The 19,611-nt window shown below is 39.1% G+C and overlaps 2 protein-coding genes across 3 annotated transcripts in view; one reads left to right on the top strand and one right to left on the bottom strand.

The window, feature by feature from the left end:
• The window catches only part of LOC136829772 (protein bassoon-like), a 547,662-nt gene that overhangs the window by 5,392 nt on the left and 522,659 nt on the right, over positions 1-19,611 (bottom strand). The window contains exons 5-8 of one of the 2 annotated variants that reach the window (XM_067088656.1): positions 13,876-13,918; positions 4,116-4,606; positions 3,342-3,414; positions 963-2,146 (exon numbers count right to left, since the gene is read on the bottom strand). In XM_067088656.1, coding sequence (XP_066944757.1) covers positions 963-2,146; positions 3,342-3,414; positions 4,116-4,606; positions 13,876-13,918 — 1,791 coding nt within the window. Of the gene's footprint in view, positions 1-962; positions 2,147-3,341; positions 3,415-4,115; positions 4,610-13,875; positions 13,919-19,611 lie in introns of both variants that reach the window. The other variant, XM_067088654.1, reaches the window with a different exon arrangement.
• Positions 6,685-13,117, top strand: LOC136829771 (uncharacterized). The gene is made up of 4 exons (XM_067088653.1): positions 6,685-6,951; positions 8,058-8,366; positions 10,346-10,615; positions 11,575-13,117. The coding sequence occupies exons 1-4, from the start codon at positions 6,837-6,839 to the stop codon at positions 13,050-13,052; spliced, it is 2,172 nt and encodes a 723-aa protein (XP_066944754.1). The 5' UTR covers positions 6,685-6,836; the 3' UTR covers positions 13,053-13,117.

Genomic DNA, 19,611 nt, shown 5'->3' with positions numbered 1-19,611 from the left:
CATCCACACCCTCCTCCTGCAAACCTGTTTGTCCACCCTGGGTGGGGGCTGGGTAGGTAGGGGATCGGGAGGGTAAGGGAGACATGACACATCCACCCTCTTCCTGCAAACCTGTTTGTTTACCCCGCGTGGGGGCGGGGTAGGTAGGGGAGACATGACACATCCACCCTCCTCCTGCAAACCTGTTTGTCCGCCCCAGGTGGGGGTGGGGTAGGTAGGGGAGACATTATGGGCAGTGCCAGGTTCAAGCTCTCATAAACAATATTTTCATAATTTTAAAATGCTTCATGCAAACAACTGAGTTGTTATACTTCACAACTCTTTTATGACTTTCCAGTGACTCAGCTGTTCACAACCCCATTTAACAACCAGATATTCACCTTTATTCATATATATACATAAATATATCCATACGTATAAAAGAGGAATAAATAAGAGCTCTGGATCATGACAATACTGGTAAGATCTGCTTCGGTAACAAAGGCATTAGGGGAAAATGCTAACTTATGTAAATTTCCTATATTAAAAAATCAGTGAAATCTTGCTTTGCGTACTTCTCCGATGTTTATTTAAAAAATGGACAATATCCTTGCAAAGTTAATTGTTAATATATTTATGGACAAAATTCCTTATTGTACCAAATTTATTTCCGAATTTTTATTGACAGAAGTACACGAATAATCAAGGGAAACATGATGAAAATATGATTAAAAATAACAGCAGTGACGACAGATATGGAGCCGTTTGAGCTCTCTAAGTTTTGATTAAAAATATCACAATTTTTTAAAGTAAATTGTATTTTTCCTAACTGTACAAACCTGAGGTCCTTTACATTACATTTCCTAACGTAAAGGACCGATGGTTTGTATATCGTGTAGCAACGAGGCTAATTTTTAGGTAAGCAAAGTATCATCTTTCATTCTTTACAAATATCACGAACGTCAAAGCTATCTATGACTCACCCACTCAGAATTCGTTCCCTCAGTTCGTATTCGTAAAGACGGCCTTCAGCTTCGCGGATGTTCCTCGTCGTCTTTTCTCTGTCCTCTGCTTCTTCTTCTTCTTCTCTACGATTATCCATCGTCACCTCCTCCCACTTCACCTCCGGCATATAACCGGGTAAATCCTGCGCTTCAGAAACGGGAAGTTCTCCTTCGCTATCACACGGCGAATACGAGTCTCTAATTCCGTTTCCATTTTGGGAATGTGGGCTCGCGTCGCCATGATGGGGCTGAACAGAATCTCTCTGCGGTTCCTCGTCGTATTCGTCTATCGAGGGAGAACCATTACTTCTCTGTGGTTCCTCGTCACCTTCGTCTACGGAGTGAGAACCACTACTAACACTTTGAGCAACGCCACGAGGGGTTAAAGGGCCTCTTTCGTCCGAGACGGGGCTACATTTGACCTCCGGTTCTTCACGACGCCGCTGCTCGCTTAAACGCCTTTCGTCACTACTCTCATCTACGTCAGAATCTTCGTCGTTCTCAGTGACGTCATCACCAGAAGTGTCGTTGTTTACACTTTGGTGGACGACCTCTACAACCGAGACATTCTTCTTCTTCTTCTTCTTAGGAACGAGAGGCTTGGTCCTCGGGGAGATGGAAATGACAGCCGTCTTTTCGGCCACATTCCCGGCTGGAATACTCACGCCTCTTTGGTGAATCACCTCTAGCCGTGGCTTTTTGACCTTATTTTCGGGTTCCTTTCGGGAAGCCCTTGGCGTTGTCGGGGAGGTCCTCCTGGCCGCTGGATCACGGCCGTCGGGAGACGGAAAGTACCCTGGTTTCACCCTCCGTCCTCTGAGTTTGGTCTTGGTGAAGCAGCGCCCTCTGCGTTGATGACTCGGCTTCGCGTACCCAGGGGAGCTTTCTGTTACAGGAATGCTCGTCGTAGCTGTGGTCTGCGTCTGCGTCACCCACCGGTGGGAGAAGAGAGGCGGAGGGCGCGAGTAGATGTTTCTGAGGTGCTCGTCCCCCAAACTAACGCCAGTTATGGCAGTTGTTGTCGTGGTTGTACTCGTCAAAATGGCAGTTGTAGGCAGTCTTGGGTCTTCGGGAGGTATGATGCGACTAGTTAGCGGCAGAGTGGACCTGTCGTCGAGAGAGTTCGCTGGGGAAGCGGATACTTCAGGTTTATTGAAATCGGTCTGGAAAAGAGTTGAAAGACAGACAATTACGTTATGCTCTTTTTATGATCAGTGATAATGAACGAATTTCCGTTTTTCCTATCTGATGTTTTACTTTAATATCCGCCTTGTATAGGAATTGAACTGAACTGAATATAGAATTTAGGCCAAAAGCCAAGCACTGGGACCTATGAGGTCATTCGGCAATGAAACTGAAACTGACAGTCATCATAAAACATCTGTTAGGAGATGTTGGAAAGTAAGATGGAAGAAAGAGAATATGAAGGGAGGTACAGTTAAAGGAACGAAAGGGGTTGCAACTAGGAGCCTAAGGAAGGCACGCTGCAAAGAACATTAAGTAATGCCTACAGTGCACCGCATGAGATACACTGACGACACTACACTCCTACGGGGTCCATCTTGGATACACTCTGGCACTTTCTAGACGTCCCTCTCGACAAATTATTTTCTATCCTGTCAGTTCAACAGCACAGAAGTCTTGTCACTTTCATAACTAACATACGGCACAGAGTATCCTGTTGATAATACATTTATCCCGTTCTCGCCACACGACACAACCACCTGATTGGATATTTTGTCACCAACCCAACAGTTTTGTCACACCTTCCCCATGAACTTAAAAACCTGCCTTGAGTTTTGGGAAACTTTCAATGCAGGTTTATTTTTCTCATGGACACACTTTAGCAGTGATGTTATTCAAACAGAAAGCATTAAAAGACACCCTCATTCAAGCGCTACCTGTACAGTTAGGCTAAACCTGAACATAACCTTGACCTCTGAATACAAAGCATACTCAAACCTATTCATTAACGAGTTACCTGCAAAAACACTGCTACGATTGAAATGTCAAGTAGTAGATCTATAGAATAAAAATAAACAAAACACCGGATGTTGCTCTTTTATGTCCTTTGTGTTTTTAATATAAAAAAAATTGTGCCAAAAATGATACTCGCTGCCTATTCTTGTCGTAAAACTATCATTCTGAAACACTGACCTCTGGACCAGAAATTAAATTAGCCACTCCTTCATATGTTCCGTAGCTTTTAATGATTGTAAATATTAATAGACAACAATATATCTATGTAATTGATTATTTTACAGTTCAGAGACTTTATATTTCTCATCTTAATACAGTTAATCCCTCGAGTAACGAATTCTTAAATGATATAAACTGGGCAGAACTGATGACACTTACCAAGGCACTGTGGTAGGCGCGGTTGAAGTAAGACTCGATCCTTCTCGTCAATCTGTACTTGTCTTCGTCGAATCTGCAAAAGGAACGACAGATCATTATATCAGGGAGTGAGAAAATAAAATAAGGAAGCATAAATAAATAAGTTTCCTTATTCAAGCTCTATTTACAGACGCCATAACAACTGCGTAACCTAAAGGGTTTTGCTTGGGGCGAGGGCCACTAATTTACAGACCACAAATCAAATGGCGGTCACACTTATGTCTAAGTACATTCTTGTGCTGCAAATTTACACACTCACGGTGTTGGTGCTAATGTGACGCCATTTCGTGATGATGCTAAATCAATCAGTCAAACCAACAGATCAGTTCTCAAGCATGAAATACTCATTAAAAGCCGCATGTATCTCAAAAACGAACGCAGTTTTTGGTACAATTTACTACGGTGTGGTTGTACTAAACAGTTCTTGCTTCAATGTGAAATTCGTGACATGACACAGCCACCCACCCACTGCAAGTTTGTCCGCCCCAGGTGGGGCGGGGTAGGTAGGGGAATGGGAGGGTAGGGGAGACATCCACCCTCCTCCTGCAAACCTGCTTGTCCGCCCCGGGTTGGGAGCAGGGTAAGTAGGGGATCGGGAGGGTAGGAAAGACAGCACCCCCGGGTTCCAGCACATTCAACAAGCTAATAATAATAATAATAATAATAATAATAATAATAATAATAATAATAATAAGGGCGTCACCTCATACTTTATCACATAGAGCCAAGACTTACGTGTCACTCGTCAGGTCCTTCAGAAGAGCAGAGATCCTAGAGCTGGTCTGCCCGAAGGATGGCACAGGATTCCTACCGAGGTCCTCCCTCTTCCTTTCGGCCCATTTGGCCAATGCGACGAAATCCTTCAGGTCCAAATGTTCGCCCACGCCCCCGAAATCCTGCTGGGCGGGGGGGCTCCCTCCCCCTTCATTCAAGGGCACCTCAGTCACAGGGTACACTTCCGTGAGGTCGAGGGGGAACACAGAAGGAGGAGGAGGGGTTTCAGGAGACGGAGAACGGTAGGATGATTCGGGATCGTCCCCGATGAACTTCTCTCCCCTTTTGGGAGTGGGTTTCTTCGTGGGTGTTCCTGGTAGTGACCTTGATTTCGCAGGGGGTTTCCTCGCTCGCTCCGAATGTATTTTCGTGATGTTATCTTCCGTTTTCGACCTGCTCTGGGTTGGCCATACTCTGGACGGGTGTGCACCGGACTTGGGTGATATCGAGGCCTGCTGAAAAAAATACATATTCTAATATTAGTAAATTTTTCTTATAAAGCAAAGGACAATGGGACAGGCACCCTCACGACCGTTGCTAGCCCAGGGCCGAAGAAAACAAGTAAAAAATGCGCAGAAGTTTCTTCGGCGCAATCGAGTTTTCTGTACAGCCGCTACAGCGCATAATCAGGACCACCGAAAATAAATCTATCTTCCGGTGGTCAGTATAATGCTGTATGAGCCGCGGCCCATGCAACTTTAACCACGGCCCGGTGGTGGCCTACCCTACATCGTTGCCAGTTGCACGATTATGGCTAACTTTAATCTAAAGTAAAATAAAAACTACTGAGGAGGCTAGAGGGCTGCAATTTGGTATGTTTGATGATTGGGGGGTGGATGATCAACATACCAATTTGCAGCCCTCTAGCCTCAGTAGGTTTTAAGATCTGAGGGCGGACAGAAAAAAGTGCGGACAGAATAAAATGCGGACAGACAGACAGTAGTTTTCTTTTACAGAAAACTAATAAGAATAAGGAGCAGGTAAGAGGACAGGTTGAAATTAAACATTAAGAAAGCGACAGACAAACCGCCTCTGGAAAGTTGAATGGTTACAGTAACAATGGGGAACACAGACGTAACAACAAAATTCAAAATCTTGTCTCTGGAAAAAAAAAAAAAAAAAATATATATATATATATATATATATATATATATATATATATATATATATATATATATATATATATATATATATATATATATATATACATACAAACATACATGTACGTATGCACACATATAAAGGCACGCATGTATAATCTACGCATACCGTACATGCACACAATTGAACCGTCCCGCTCTTCAATAGCCGGATGGCCAAACGCCGACGGCAAAGAGAAATGAATTTGGACAAAGCGCCGGAAGGACCCTTTTGGAAACAGCATCACCAACAACACGGCCGAGTCACAATTACGCCTCGTCGTTATTGTAATTTCCGCCCTCTGTAGTTGAAACTGACCGGCGTTTTCGGCTGTAATTAGCCGAAAGCTGTTATCTGCGGTCAGTGCTGCGGAGAGCCGTTTCGTCCGGGCAACAATGACACATTTTGACAAATGGATGGGACGAGGTTTTTATTTTAATTGCCGTTTTTATTGTTTAATTTGTTATATTTGTTTCTGTTATTATCTTGCTTAGGAACGAGTAAGCAAGAGGTTCAATATATATATATATATATATATATATATATATATATATATATATATATATATATATATATATATATATATATATATATATATATATATATCGACCTCACGTTTTTGACCAACTCGTTGACCAGTACCTGGTGGTTGGTCAGATGTGTTGGGTCACTGTCGGTATGGAGGAATGTGTATGCGCGTGTATGCGTCACTGTGTTTTTGTTTTATTTTTCATCAACGTAACTCTCTTTGCTTTGCATATTCAACTCAGCGGAATAATAATAATAATGATGATGATAATAATAATAATAATAATAATAATAATAATAATAATAATAATAATAATAATTATTATTATTATTATTATTACTATTATTATATTAATTACGACACAGGTGGACCATTAGAATTTTCGTTTCCCAATTTCGAAACTTTATCATTGAAACTAAGTTGGCCAAAATATGAAAAATAAAAATTAAAAAAAATAATAACAGTACCATAAGCAATAGCAACTAACCTTCCCGAAAAGTGAAGAATAATCATAAATAACTATTCTTATTCTTCTCTGCCTAATACCCAGTCAGGGTCGCTGTTTTGAATGTATAAAATGATAATAATAATGTTGTGAAACGATTCCTATGAACGGAATCATACTGCAAATGAACCAAGGGAATGACATTATATAAGAGAAAGAAAAAAAAAGCATTATAGAAAAACAACACGCAGAGAGAATGAGTAAATTAAAAGTAAGCGGTAACAACGGAAACGAGAAGTACAATGTACAATCTCGCCATTGTTTTTTTCGGAACTCCGTTGCATAAAACCTCCAGTGCTACGAATTTTACGCAACTGGCCCCATCACGCCACTCTTTCATCAAGGCCGCCGCTTTGGCCATACATTTCCCCCTCACCATACTGCGAAGTTGGCAGTCCGAACGATTCCCCTAGCCTGACAGACGCCTCCTGCAGGCTTTGCGAGCCGATAGGACGCTCCTGGGACGGTCCTTGGACACCATGAGATATCCTGCAGGACAAGAGCTAGCATGAGGAACTTCAAGGCCAGTGGGGTGTTGGTGATTGTTGTCACAGTGGAGGCGCTGGTCTATGGAGCTTCTCTACACAGTGGCTTGTCTGAGAGCTATATCAGACGACATGAAGGTAGGTTAAATCTATATATTTCTATTTAGGCCTGAAATAAGTAGTAGGCGAATCGAAATGGGCATCTTACCAGGCATTTAAAACAAGTGGGTATCTCTCCACTGGTCTGATGGTGTCTGGGCAGCCAGGGATTTGATTAAATTGACCAAAATCCAGACTGCGCAGGGAATAGCCTGGAAAACCTATCTTCGTACAACGCTGGAAAAAGTTTCCCCAAAAGGTTTATATGTGTGTTCACTTTCAAAATGAACAAGTTAAAATGGCCAACATTTGTTCCCTTATCTTGTAAAAACTACAGTTCCTTTCTAGACATAAAGCAAGAAGAACTCCTCGCTATCTCAGCAAAATACTTTTCGATTGCATTGTGGGATTTCTTATATTCGACAATGAAAATGACTCCTAATCACGTTTCAAGTAACAGCAATAGCAATCATTGCTAAAAATCTCAAGTTATATCACTGGTTTTGCATAGAAATTGCTATTTAAACTTTTTCACAAACAAGGGTAATATTTACAATTAGACCCTCAGTTAATTCACTTTTGAGAATCGATAAGCATTGAGTATATATTTTTCTGGAATTAATGTACCTTTTCTGTCAAAAATGAAGAAAATATAAGAGAGTCGAGAGGGTAAGTCCTTACCCCAGGGACGGTACGTATCGTACGAAGGCAAGGACGAACGTACCTTCATTCTGCAAGGTTAAATAGGGGCCAGCGTTGAGAAATGTATAAAGCTGAACCCGGGTTGGATGACGGTTAGTTTAAGTACGGGGCTCACGACCATTAGAATATGGATAAACATTGTGTTGTATTATTTAAAAACATTTCATAATACAGACTACAGTCACGTATAGCTTAAGGCGTTAGACAGTACAGATCTCTCTGTAGTAAACTTAGAAACAATATACCTTCCAGTTCCCAGCTGATCAGTCTTCATTAAAGAACTCAGTCTGACATGCAAAACGGTCTAGCAGATAATAAAATTGAGTTTTCCACTTAGCTATCAATCAGATCACCACTTCGCATCAGCCTAATGATTTCAGTAATCTGTGATCTCAACTCTAACCAGGCCATCTTAATAATCATCGACCATTCTTCACGTACAGGTCGATTCTGGAACAACCGAGACTCCTCCTGGCCAACGTCAAACAGGAACGACTCAGTACCTTCGCTGAATATGGCTGAAAGAGTACGAAAACGCGAGACACACGCTGCGGGGGTCGCAAACAGATTCTCCTCCGCTGTGAACGAAGCACAGCCTGAAAGCGCGCCACAGCAACTTCCTCCGCTCAGGAGAAAGAAGAAGTTGAACAGTCGAATTCCTCCTAATCGCCAGAGCAACGCGATACCTCCAGGGAGCGGCAAAAATAGGCCTACGAGTAGGCAGTATGACTATTATTACGTGTCCAATGGCGGTGAGTTTCTTTTATAATCATTATTGTTCTGTGAGGTATCTACGCCTTTCTTTGAAGTGGTTTTTGTAGATTAACCCAGGCTTACGCCAAAGCAAAGGTCCCACCACAAAGGTGGTGCTTAAGTTTTGGTAAGGTTTTCAAGTACATGAGAGGCCTGCTGTGGACCTCTGGATTAGAATCTGTAAGTTGGTACTGCATTATGTTCACTTATGGGGAAACTGTCTTTACTTACGTCATAAATATCGATAAATTATTATTAACCATTATACGAGTATTTATATATGAAGACACTGACGAAACTGTACATTTGTCAAAAGTCTTGCTACAATTATTATTATTATTATTATTATTATTATTATTATTATTATGATAAAAAGATGGTATTTTCACATGAAACGAGACCAACAGACGACCACCTTGATATACAGGACCGTACTGAATTAAATGTCTGCTTTTAAAAGAAACATGAAAAAGTGGAAAAAATACTAAATACCAAAATAAATAAGGGCAAACAAACAAAGAAAATATATGCATAAATAAACAACAGCTCAATATAATTCAGTAAAACTCAGGCACTGGTGAAAGACGCTCAATTTGCTTCTAAACTGAATTACAAGGAAAGGAAAGTTCAAGGAATGGAGTCACGTGACCTCCACAAAAATAAATAAATATCTTAAGTGAAAACGTTTGTTATTTGATGTTCCAAACGTTTATGGCTTGAAAACGTTCTCGTGAACGTTTTGTAATCAAATGTTTATATTAAATCTTTGTCCTTTCTGAACAAATTGAAATCATCTACGTCAGTGGTTCTCAAACTGGGGGTAATGAAGACGTTTGGGGGGGGGGGGGAACGAGGCGCTTTCTAAAAGTAACATAGTTTTTTGGAATAACATTCAGTAAATTTATAAATAAAATAATAAATCAATTAATAAATAAATACATAAATTAATAATACAGATATTTTAGTAAAGAACAAAATACCATGTTTCCCATTAATAATGCAGCTGGAATAATGTCTTTATTTTCTATTAATCACCAAAAGAATAATGCTTTAATCCCAATTTGTGATAAAAGGAGCAATGTATTAATTTTAATTTTTCGTCAAAGGAATAATGTCTAAAATTTTAATTCTCTATTTCTTAAGACCTGAGTAAAAGTAAAATTAAGTTCATACATATGAAATGCATTAGAAATCAAGCTTTCTAATATTTTTCTCTCCTTTATATTATAACTTCCCATAACTGAAGAGGAATGGGGTAGGGGGTAACGGTACCACAAAATTTGAGAACCACGAATCCTCGCTAATTACTTGTCAGATCTTGGATCGAGTATATAGAAAGTAAGGCCTTTTTCCTCTTAAAAACTCAGAATGAGCAAGAAGAGAATGTTTAGACTTATTTATCATTAATATAATAATGAAAACAGTTCTTCTTTCTGTCTGTGGCAATGAAGGGAAGAGATTCTACTGAACACAGAGACTATTCCTGTCCCTTTGTCGTAAAATCTCTCTAATCCTTGCAGGTGAGGGTCGAGGGAAGTTATCCCTTTGTCATGAAAGTACCTCGCGTCTTGATTGGTGAAAATGAATGGAATTTACCCTGTTATTATGTGTTGTTTGATTTTTATGCAGGTAGAAGTGAGGTTAATTCATTTAGCATCATCCTTCAAACACCTGACATTTTTGAAGGCGAAAACAAATGGGATTTTGTCACATTGTTATAAAATGCATTGCACGTTTCATGTGAAAACAAAAGAAATTCACATTAAACGTTGAAAACAAATGGGACTTAGCCACATTATCATGAAATACGATGCATGTTCTATGTGAAAACAAGAGATTCACATTAAAAGTCTGTCATCTCTGAGGGCGAAAATATAAAGGACGACCACTCCTTCGTCATGAAAGATGCCTCATCTCTCGCGACGAAAATCCAAAAGACGAACATTCCTTTTTGACAGAATCTTCCTAACCTTCGTAGGAGAGAATAACGAAAACCCTACCGACGGCGAGGAAGGGTACGACTACGAAAACACCGACGCGGGAAACGGCGCTACTGACGGCGGTGGGCCAGGCCAGCAGCCCCAACAAGGGGACGGGGCCGACGGCGCCACGGGCCAGGAATACGAGGGCGGCGCAGACAACGGCACGGACACGCAGGAAGGAGACGGCGCCGACGGGAACGCTAACGAGGAGTACGTGGACGGGGGAGGAGGAGAAGAGGGCGCCCAAACTGAGGTGTTTGTTCCAGGTGAGTTGTTGTTGGAGGAGGATTTGAGCCTCTCGAGGTCCTTCAAAAACTAAGCAACTATTTCCTGCAATAAGTCTTCAGATAAGTGACTCAAACTAGCCAAATCTCTGTGAGATGACCCTTCTTGGTCAATCATTAAGTTTCATAGATAGAATCTTTGTAAGATGAACCCTTGTGAACCTTCACTTAAGAACCCATGCCTACTTATATTTTAAATTCTATTTCATGCGTTACATTTATCTTACATAACATCACAAACCTCACAGCGAAATGAAAATGTGAGTATATCTTTACAATACACGGAAATGTTGAACAAAGTCAAACTGTTCTGCATTTTTACAATGGCAATGCTGCAAACACTCCCTCTCCAGGTGGTCTCACCAATTTGCAGTACCAGAGTGAATTAACAGTAAAGAACTAAGGCAGAGACCTCATACATTCTCAGTCTGAGTTTGAGTTAAATAACAGCTACTCAAGACTTGATAAAAAAATCCCGTAAGTTTTCTTTACCAAGGAAAATGAAAATAAAAAATATTGCTAAAACATGACAGACAAACCTTGTACCTTTTCAGAACCAGAGTGAGTTAAGAACAGAAATGAAGATATAAAACGTATTTCTCTTGTACTCCATTATTATTATTATTATTATTATTATTATTATTATTATTCAGAAGATAAACCCTTATTCATTTTGAAAAATCCTACAGGGGCCATTGACTTGAAATTCAAGCTTCCAGAGAGCATAGTGTTCATTTGAAAGAATTTACAGAAGATTATAGGAAGCACACAACGATGAGATCAGTTATTAGAAAACAGAAAAGATAAACAAATAAATAAATAAATAAATAAATAAAAATATAAATAAATTAGTAAAATAAAAGGAGAATTGTTTTATGGTAGCAATGCACTGCATGTTCCCTTGAACTTTTGGGGTTCTAATTCCACAACACCATCCACAGACAGCTCAACCACTGTGTCAACCACAACGAAGAAAGGATCGGGTAATTCTCCTGGTGCGGCTACCACGGTCCCACCAACCACAGCAACAAAGGCACCAAGTGCCTCTTCAGGCAGCACAAGCACCACAGCATCTAGTGCATCTACAGCTACGAGTACCGCAGCTTCTAGTGGGTCTACAGCTCAAAGTACCACAGCATCTAGTTCCTCTTCAGCTGCAAGTACCACAGCTTCCGGTGCCTCTACAGTCACCAGTCCCACAGCATCTAGTTCCTCTTCAGCTGCAACTCCCACAGCATCCAGCATGCCTACAGCTACAAGCACCAAGGCGTCCAGTTCTGTATCTAGCACTGTGTCCAGTCCCAGTTCCTCATCAACCACAACAAGTACTGCTGCTTCTGCAGGCACCACTAGTGCTCCCACAACAACTCTGGCCACTCCAGCAGATATGCTATCCACTGCTACACCCTCCCTGTTCAACATCCTCACAACAACTGCTGGTAGCTACACACGAGGTAACCTCTGGATGTGGAGGGGCAAGCCCTCTGGGGAATTTCCAAGTGCCCAGAGCAACAGCAATCCCTTTGGTCAGATGAGCAATGTTCCAAGTCAGAGCAGCAATATTTTTGGCCAAATTGACAATTCATTTGGTCAGGTAAGTCAAGGCCAAACTTCCAATGCCTTTGGGCAAATCAATTATGTGCCCAGTCAAACTTCCAGTCCCTTTAGCCAAATCAATTATGTGCCAAGCCAAGCCTCAAATGCCTTTGGGCAAATCAATTACGTGCCCAGTCAAACTTCCAGTCCCTTTGGGCAAATAAGTTACTCGTCCACTCAAGCTTCCAATCCCTTCGGTCAAATAAACAACGATCAGAGTCAGGACAACAATCTCTTCAGTCAAATCAGCAGCATACCAAGCCAAACTGTCAATAATCCAGCTCAAACTAACACCGCCAACGGAAGTCCCTCCATCACCCAACAGCAGGGCTTCGGGGTAGTCAGGCTAAGCGGAAGACTTCGAGGAGAAGACTCTGAAGTTGGACAGAACGAATCAGGTCAAGACGAACCTCAAGCCTCCATCGCTATCAGCTCGAGACTGGCAGCCCCGCGAACGGACGGCGGTCTGCGCATGCGCAAGATGGCAGACGCTGCCGATGGCAACGCTGGAACGCAAAAGAAACGAAAGAGGATAAATAAAATGATGAAGAAGAAGAAGAAGAAGAAGAGGAGGAGGAGGAAGAAGAAGAAGATGATGAAGAAAGTCACCTCAACGACTCCACCACCTGTCGCGACGGGGTCCCAACTTCCGGAAGCAGGCGAGAATTCGGCAACAACTGGCCCTCCAAGGGAGCTTTTCTCCTCCCTTTATTCTCCCAAGGTCGAAGGTCGATCTCTGGGGGCAGAGTCAGGGGGAGAGGAGAAGATAAAGAAAAAGAAGATTAGGAGGAAAAAGATGCACTTTATAACTGGGAAAAAGTAAGTGAGAAAGGGGGGCATGGAGGAATAACCGATAATAAAAAGAAATAAAGTTAGATATGACAGAAACCCACTTTTTCTTTCTATTTCCTGAACTCACGTCTGTCCCTTATGACAAGGTCAACAGAATTAAACTAAATTTTATTTCAGTAATGGCCGAGAGTCGTTTCTCCCCTTGGAACCGATCCTGGGGTCTTGTTGGTGAGGCAAGATATATATATATATATATATATATATATATATATATATATATATATATATATATATATATATACTGAAAGAATTTAAACTAAACGTCTTCCATTTCCTAATAAAATAAAAAAAGGTAAATAAGATAAACCAGTGGCAATAAAAATAAAAGGAATGATTAAACACAAAATATTTACAGAACACAATTACAGGACAGATAAGTGAAACCACTGGAAAGGAGGGAGAGTTAAGATATAAGGAGAATGTGTGGTATAAGTAACGTAAAGGCGAAGGCTAGGTAAGCTTGTCTGAGATACTAAGGCCATGTAATAAGACGAGAGGAGGTGGAACCAATCAAGAGGGTCAAGAACATGCCAGTGATGGGGAGGAGGAGGAGGAGGAGGAGTGTGGGACATCAGCAGATCAGATGGATCATGTGGTGAGGAGGGGTATGGGTGAGGTGGGACTTTGGGAGGGGGAGGAAGATACAAGGAATAGGAACAGATGGAGAAAGGTGACTCGAGCGGCCGACCCTACTATACAGTGGGACTGATGAGGTCGAAAGGAGAAGAAGAAGAAGAAGAAGAATGAGTGAAAATTCCATATACTTAAATGAGAATTGAACACACTATACTTACAGTTTTCATTCTGTTGACCGCTTCGCCATATTTCTGTTTGTCTCTGAAAAGCAGAAAAGAAAGTAAAAAAAGTGTTAAAAAATTTTTTTCAACCATTAGAATATAACAAAAAGGGTCAGAATATGTTAAATTGTTAAAATAATAAGATCAATTAACCAATGGGTCTTTATTTCAATTGATTTCCTCAATAAAATCAGTCTTAGTTTAATGATAAAATTACACTCGGATTTATCACTATTAGCAAGATGTAAAATTGATGTTGAGTAAATAATAATAATAATAATAATAATAATAATAATAATAATAATAATAATAATAATAATAATTCTAACACTATACTTTCGCCGCAGAGAAAATGACAGTTGAGTTCCCCATAAAAATTGTCAGTTTCGATAACCCGTTTTCTTTAAAAGAAAACGACATATTTATCAGTAACCGGGGAAATACGTATACAGTATATAAAACAGTTTAGTTTATAAAATAAAATATGTGGATAATAATATGAAAGGTGCTCGAATGTTCCCTATAAAAAAATAACACTAAGATTCGTGATCAAGCGAATATTTAAAAAAAAAAAGCTGGACCTTCCCCCTACCCCCAAAAAAAGAAAAAGAAAAAAAAAATATATATATATATAAATATATATTAAAATGTCTGATTAAAAAAATGTTTAAAAGGAAAATTATGAATAATGTAAAAAAAAAACATAATTACATGAGATCAAGTAAATACTTTAAATAAGACTTTTGGCTAAAAAATAAACTGAAAATATTGAAAGAAAAAACCCAACGAGATTCAAACATCAACTCGTTTCCAAAGTCCTGTTGATGTGTGGAAGGATCTCTTAGGACCCCCCTTCCCCCCCTTGTAACCCCTATCCTATCTTATTTCGTGGGGTGGGGAGGGGGGGCGGGTGGAAACATGTAGGCAGTATTTTGGGCACCTAATTTTTACGTCAACCTATTAATTCACATTTGCTATTCATATCGATCTCATATTCAAAGGCACGAGAGAGAGAGAGAGAGAGAGAGAGAGAGAGAGAGAGAGAGAGAGAGAGAGAGAGAGAGAGAGAGAGAGAGAGAGAGAGAGAGAGAGAGAGAGAGAAGTAATTTAAAGATAATGGAGTAAGAATGAATGAATCCTTCAATATAAACGTACCAACGTTTACGTCCTCTCCCTCCCAACCACCTCTCTCTCTCTCTCAATATAGACACACACAAATGTACTGTACTGTATGTAAACAAAGGTATGGTTTACAACAATTCATTCTTTCCCTCCCAACACCCCGCTCTCTCTCTGCCTCTCTCTCTCTCTCTCTCAACACAGACACACATAAACGTACTGTACTTCACGTACACAAGTACACACGAGGTTACGGACGTCAATATACCCGTACTTAAAGAGCTGCTAGCGTCCACTGCCTAGGTGTTCTTGCCATAGGGACCTAAACATGAGCTATAAACCTTGAAGGTTACAACGTTTTCTTTTTAAGACTGAGAAAGTTAACTTTCTTTTTCAGATTATGGGGAAAACGTTTTTATTTCAGACTGAGAAAGGGGATTATGTTTCAGATAATGGGGAAAACGTTTTTATTTCAGACAGAGAAAGGGGAATTTTTGTTTAGATTATGGGGAAAACGTTTTCTTTCAGACTGAGAAATGGGAACGTTATTCAGATTATCGGGAAACGTTTTCTTTCAGACTGGGAAAGAGGAATTTTTTCAGATTAAGGGGGAAACATTTTCTTTCAGACTGAGAGAGACGAACGTTTTTCAGATTATGGGGAAAACATTTTCTTTCAGACTGAGAAAGACGAACGTTTTTCAGATTACGGGACGACGTTTCTCGAGACTGAAAACGAAGAAGCATCCCTAATCAATGGACGTTTTCACGATTTCCAGACTGAGTTTGGCCAAAACGTCTGTTCAGAAAGGGGGGAAGCCGCTCTGTCGGGCGTGAGAAACGAAAACAAAAACAAACGTCCCTCTGAATCGAAACGTTCGAGAAAACGTCTCAGGAGAGCCTGAGAAAGAAAGAGAAAAGGACAAAACACAAACGTTTTTTTATGAGGAGGTCGAGGGAGGAGGTGGGCACCAAATGCGCATCGTGCTATGACGCTCTCTCAGGATTTATCCCCGTGATCTACGCCGACAGCAAACACCACTTCGTCTTTAAAGGGCCAGCACTGTTTCGGCCCCTTTAGCCCAATCTCTCTCTCTTTCTCTCCTTCTCTCTCTCTCTCTCTTCCTCTCTTCCTCTGGCAGCTCCTTTGTCCTGGAAGTACGACGTTCTCTGACAACCCCCTCTTACCCCCGCGCCCCCTTCTGGCCCCACATTCCCCCGCCCCCATCCCCGAAAACTGGATCCCTCCTGCATCGGCAGCATTATAGTCTGCTGTAGTCCCCCCTTCCTCTCCCCCGCCTCCAGGAACGGGGTACATCCGTTTTCTTTGCTTCCGTTTTCTATTTTGAAGTAGCAGCAGCAAGCAGAACGTTATTGAGTCTGGAAGCACAATGGCTTTAGTGATTGTGTTTACGTATCTTTGTAGTGATCAAATAGCTTCTTCTTCTTCTTCATGTCTCTTCAGATACACTGTTTTCAGTCCAAGCTGCCAAAGGTCGCCATATGCTCCGATTGTGGAGAAATGTTGATTAATATACTTACTTATTTTTTTGATAAAAATGACATATTCTCAGGTCACTTAGCTATAAAAATGCCTCGTTATATCTTGCCTCAAATCTTCAGTTCCTTTTCACAAACCCTTCAGAAGTTTTTGTGATAAATATAACTTACATTGTGATAAATCTGGCCTGGCGCCATCCTGTTGCCACACTTTTCATAAGATTTATTTTGTGATATATATAACTTGTTTTGTGATAAATATAGAATGATTCATGAGCTTTTTTTGTGATAAATATTGATCAATGTTCTTATTTTTCCACATTCACCCAGACATTTCTCTTAGTGAAAAAAAATGGATATTCTGTACAAATATATCTAGCCCTCTAGACGTTCAGTCTCCTGCACTTTGGTTTCCATATTCCTACATGGTTTCTATGTGTGCTTTCTATGTGGTTTGGTTCCTACATGGTTTTTATGTGGTTTCTATATGATTTCTATGTGTGGGGCTTATTGTGGTTTCTATATAGTTTCTATATGGTTTCAAACTGGATTCTAAATGGTACTACCAAATTAGCTTTTTCATTTTGGGTCTCAATTTTGGTAATAGTAAATTTACTCAATATTCTGGGTCTCAGTTTTTGGTTATGGTAAATTTACTCAATATTCTGGGTCTCAAGTTTTGGTTATAGTAAATTTACTCAATATTCTGGGTCTCAATTTTTGGTTATAGTAAATTTACTCAAATTCTGGGTCTCAATTTTTGGTTATAGCAAATTTACTCAATATTCTGGGTCTCGAATTTTGGATATAGCAAATCTACTCAATATTCTGGGTATCAATTTTTGGTTATGATAAAATTAAAAATTTAAAATATTATAAATTTAATTTATACAATACCTGCTAAAGTTGGGATACAGGCTTGCTTGTTCATTTTGAACAGAAAATAATGACGAAAATGAGTAACTATAAGTATTATCAATAAATAAGAATATTTATATGTATATATATATATATATATATATATATATATATATATATATATATATATATATATATATATATATATATATATATATATATATATATATATATATATATATATACAGATATACAATGGGAGTAAGTATGGCCAAAATTTCTGCGGGCGTATGACTGATCCAATGATATATTTGGAGGTTTTGGGCGAGTCCTGTAAAAATGAAAAATCACTTTCAGAGATAAATAATAATGGAAATACTGATTTTAGCCGGGTCTTGGAAATATGTAGGAAGTAACTAAATACTTGAAAATTTTTTTTTATGTTTTTCTAAATATTTAAAAATCTTTTTTAAATGTTTCTCTAAATTTTTAAAAAAATCTTTTTTAAATGGTTTTCTAAATTTTTAAAAATCTTTTAAATGGTTTTCTAAATTTTTAAAAATCTTTTTTAAACGGCTTTCTAAAGTAAAAAAAAAAATTTTTTTTAATGTTTTTCAATGGCCATTTTATAAACATAAATAATCCTGTTGGAATCACCTGATGGATATAGGTATAATTAGGTGTAATTCGAGAAACAATATTTTTAATAAAATCCTATTGAAAAATTCTGACTAATTTGATGTATGAGCAACAAAATGGCTGTCAAGGAAAATTATTAACCAATGAGAAAAAAAACTGTAAAAGAAAATTATTAACGAGAAAAAACTAAAAAAAATTATTAGTCAACGAAAAAATAAAAGAAAATTATTAACCAATGAAAAAATAAAAGAAAATTATTACCCAATGAGAAAAAACTGTAAAAGAAAATTATTAACCAATAAAAAACTGTAAAAGAGAATTAGTAACCAATGAAAAAATAAAAGAAAATCATTAACCAATAAAAAATTAAAAGAATATTATCAACCAATGAAAAAAATAAAATAACATTAATGACCAGTGAAAAAATAAAAGAAAATTATTAACCAATGAAAAAACAAAAGAAAATTATTAACTAATAAAAAATAAAATTATTAACCAATGAAAAAACAAAAGAAAATTATTAACCAATAAAAAATAAAATTATTAACCAGTAAAAAATAAAATTATTAACCAATGAAAAAATAAAATAAAATTATTAACCAATAAAAAAACAATAAAAGAAAATTATTAACCAATGCAAGAATAAAATAAAATTATTAACCAACGAAAAAAATAAAAGAAAGTTATTAACCAATCAAAAAAAAATAAAAGAAAATTATTAACCAATGAAAAAATTAAAACGAAATTATCAACCAACGAGAAAAAAACTGTAAAAGAAACTTATTAACCAACGAAAAAATAAAAGGAAATTATTAACAATACAAAAACTGTAAAATAAAATTTTTAGCCCACGAGAAAAAAACCTGTAATAAAAAAAGTACCAACCAAAGATTCTCTCAAAACACCATCCTCGAAATGGGGATTACTGATGGACCACAACAAAACCACAACCATCGTACAACCGAACGGCTGACGGCACTCTTGACCTGCAGTGACCTGTAATCAATACGGATTTACATCACCTGCCAATGACCTGCGGACCAGATTATTCTCGGCAGGTCATATAACGAGGCCTTCTCGCACCTCGCTTGGGTTACCGCGTCACCCAAGCCATTGAAACTACGAGAGGAAAAAGAGAGAGAGAGAGAGAGAGAGAGAGAGAGAGAGAGAGAGAGAGAGAGAGAGAGAGAGAGAGAGAGAGAGAGCTTTGTCGTGATCTGTGACGTAGAAGCAGAAGAGGAGAAGAAGAGATCTTGGCTCGAAACACCTCTGTCGGTAGTTGGTGTTCGCCGCTGCGCTCCACGCAGATGTCGAGAGAGAGAGAGAGAGAGAGAGAGAGAGAGAGAGAGAGAGAGAGAGAGAGAGAGAGAGAGAGAGAGAGAGAGAGCGCTGACCTGACACAGCCCCTTTAATAACGAATACCTCTCTCTCTCTCTCTCTCTCTAGCCGACCCGTTCACGCTTACTTCCCCTTCCTCTGCCTCTTTGTTTCCCACACACTCACTCACTCTCTCTCTCTCTCTTTCTCTCTCTCTCTCATTTGCCAGACAACAGCATCCGAATGCATTTTCCAAGTGACTTGTAGCCTTCTCCTCGTCACTTGACCTTCCCCTCTGTGA

Source organism: Macrobrachium rosenbergii, chromosome 45, assembly GCF_040412425.1.
Source record: "Macrobrachium rosenbergii isolate ZJJX-2024 chromosome 45, ASM4041242v1, whole genome shotgun sequence".
Classification (NCBI taxonomy): domain Eukaryota; kingdom Metazoa; phylum Arthropoda; class Malacostraca; order Decapoda; family Palaemonidae; genus Macrobrachium; species Macrobrachium rosenbergii.
This window is presented reverse-complemented; position numbering and strand designations above follow the sequence as displayed.

Excerpts from the sequence above, each read along its gene's own strand:
- LOC136829771 (XM_067088653.1), top strand. The coding sequence starts at position 6,837 with ATGAGGAACTTCAAGGCCAGTGGGGTGTTGGTGATTGTTGTCACAGTG. Across the intron at positions 8,367-10,345 it reads TTATTACGTGTCCAATGGCG|GAGAGAATAACGAAAACCCT; the intron begins GTGAGTTTCTTT and ends TAACCTTCGTAG. Across the intron at positions 10,616-11,574 it reads AACTGAGGTGTTTGTTCCAG|ACAGCTCAACCACTGTGTCA; the intron begins GTGAGTTGTTGT and ends CACCATCCACAG.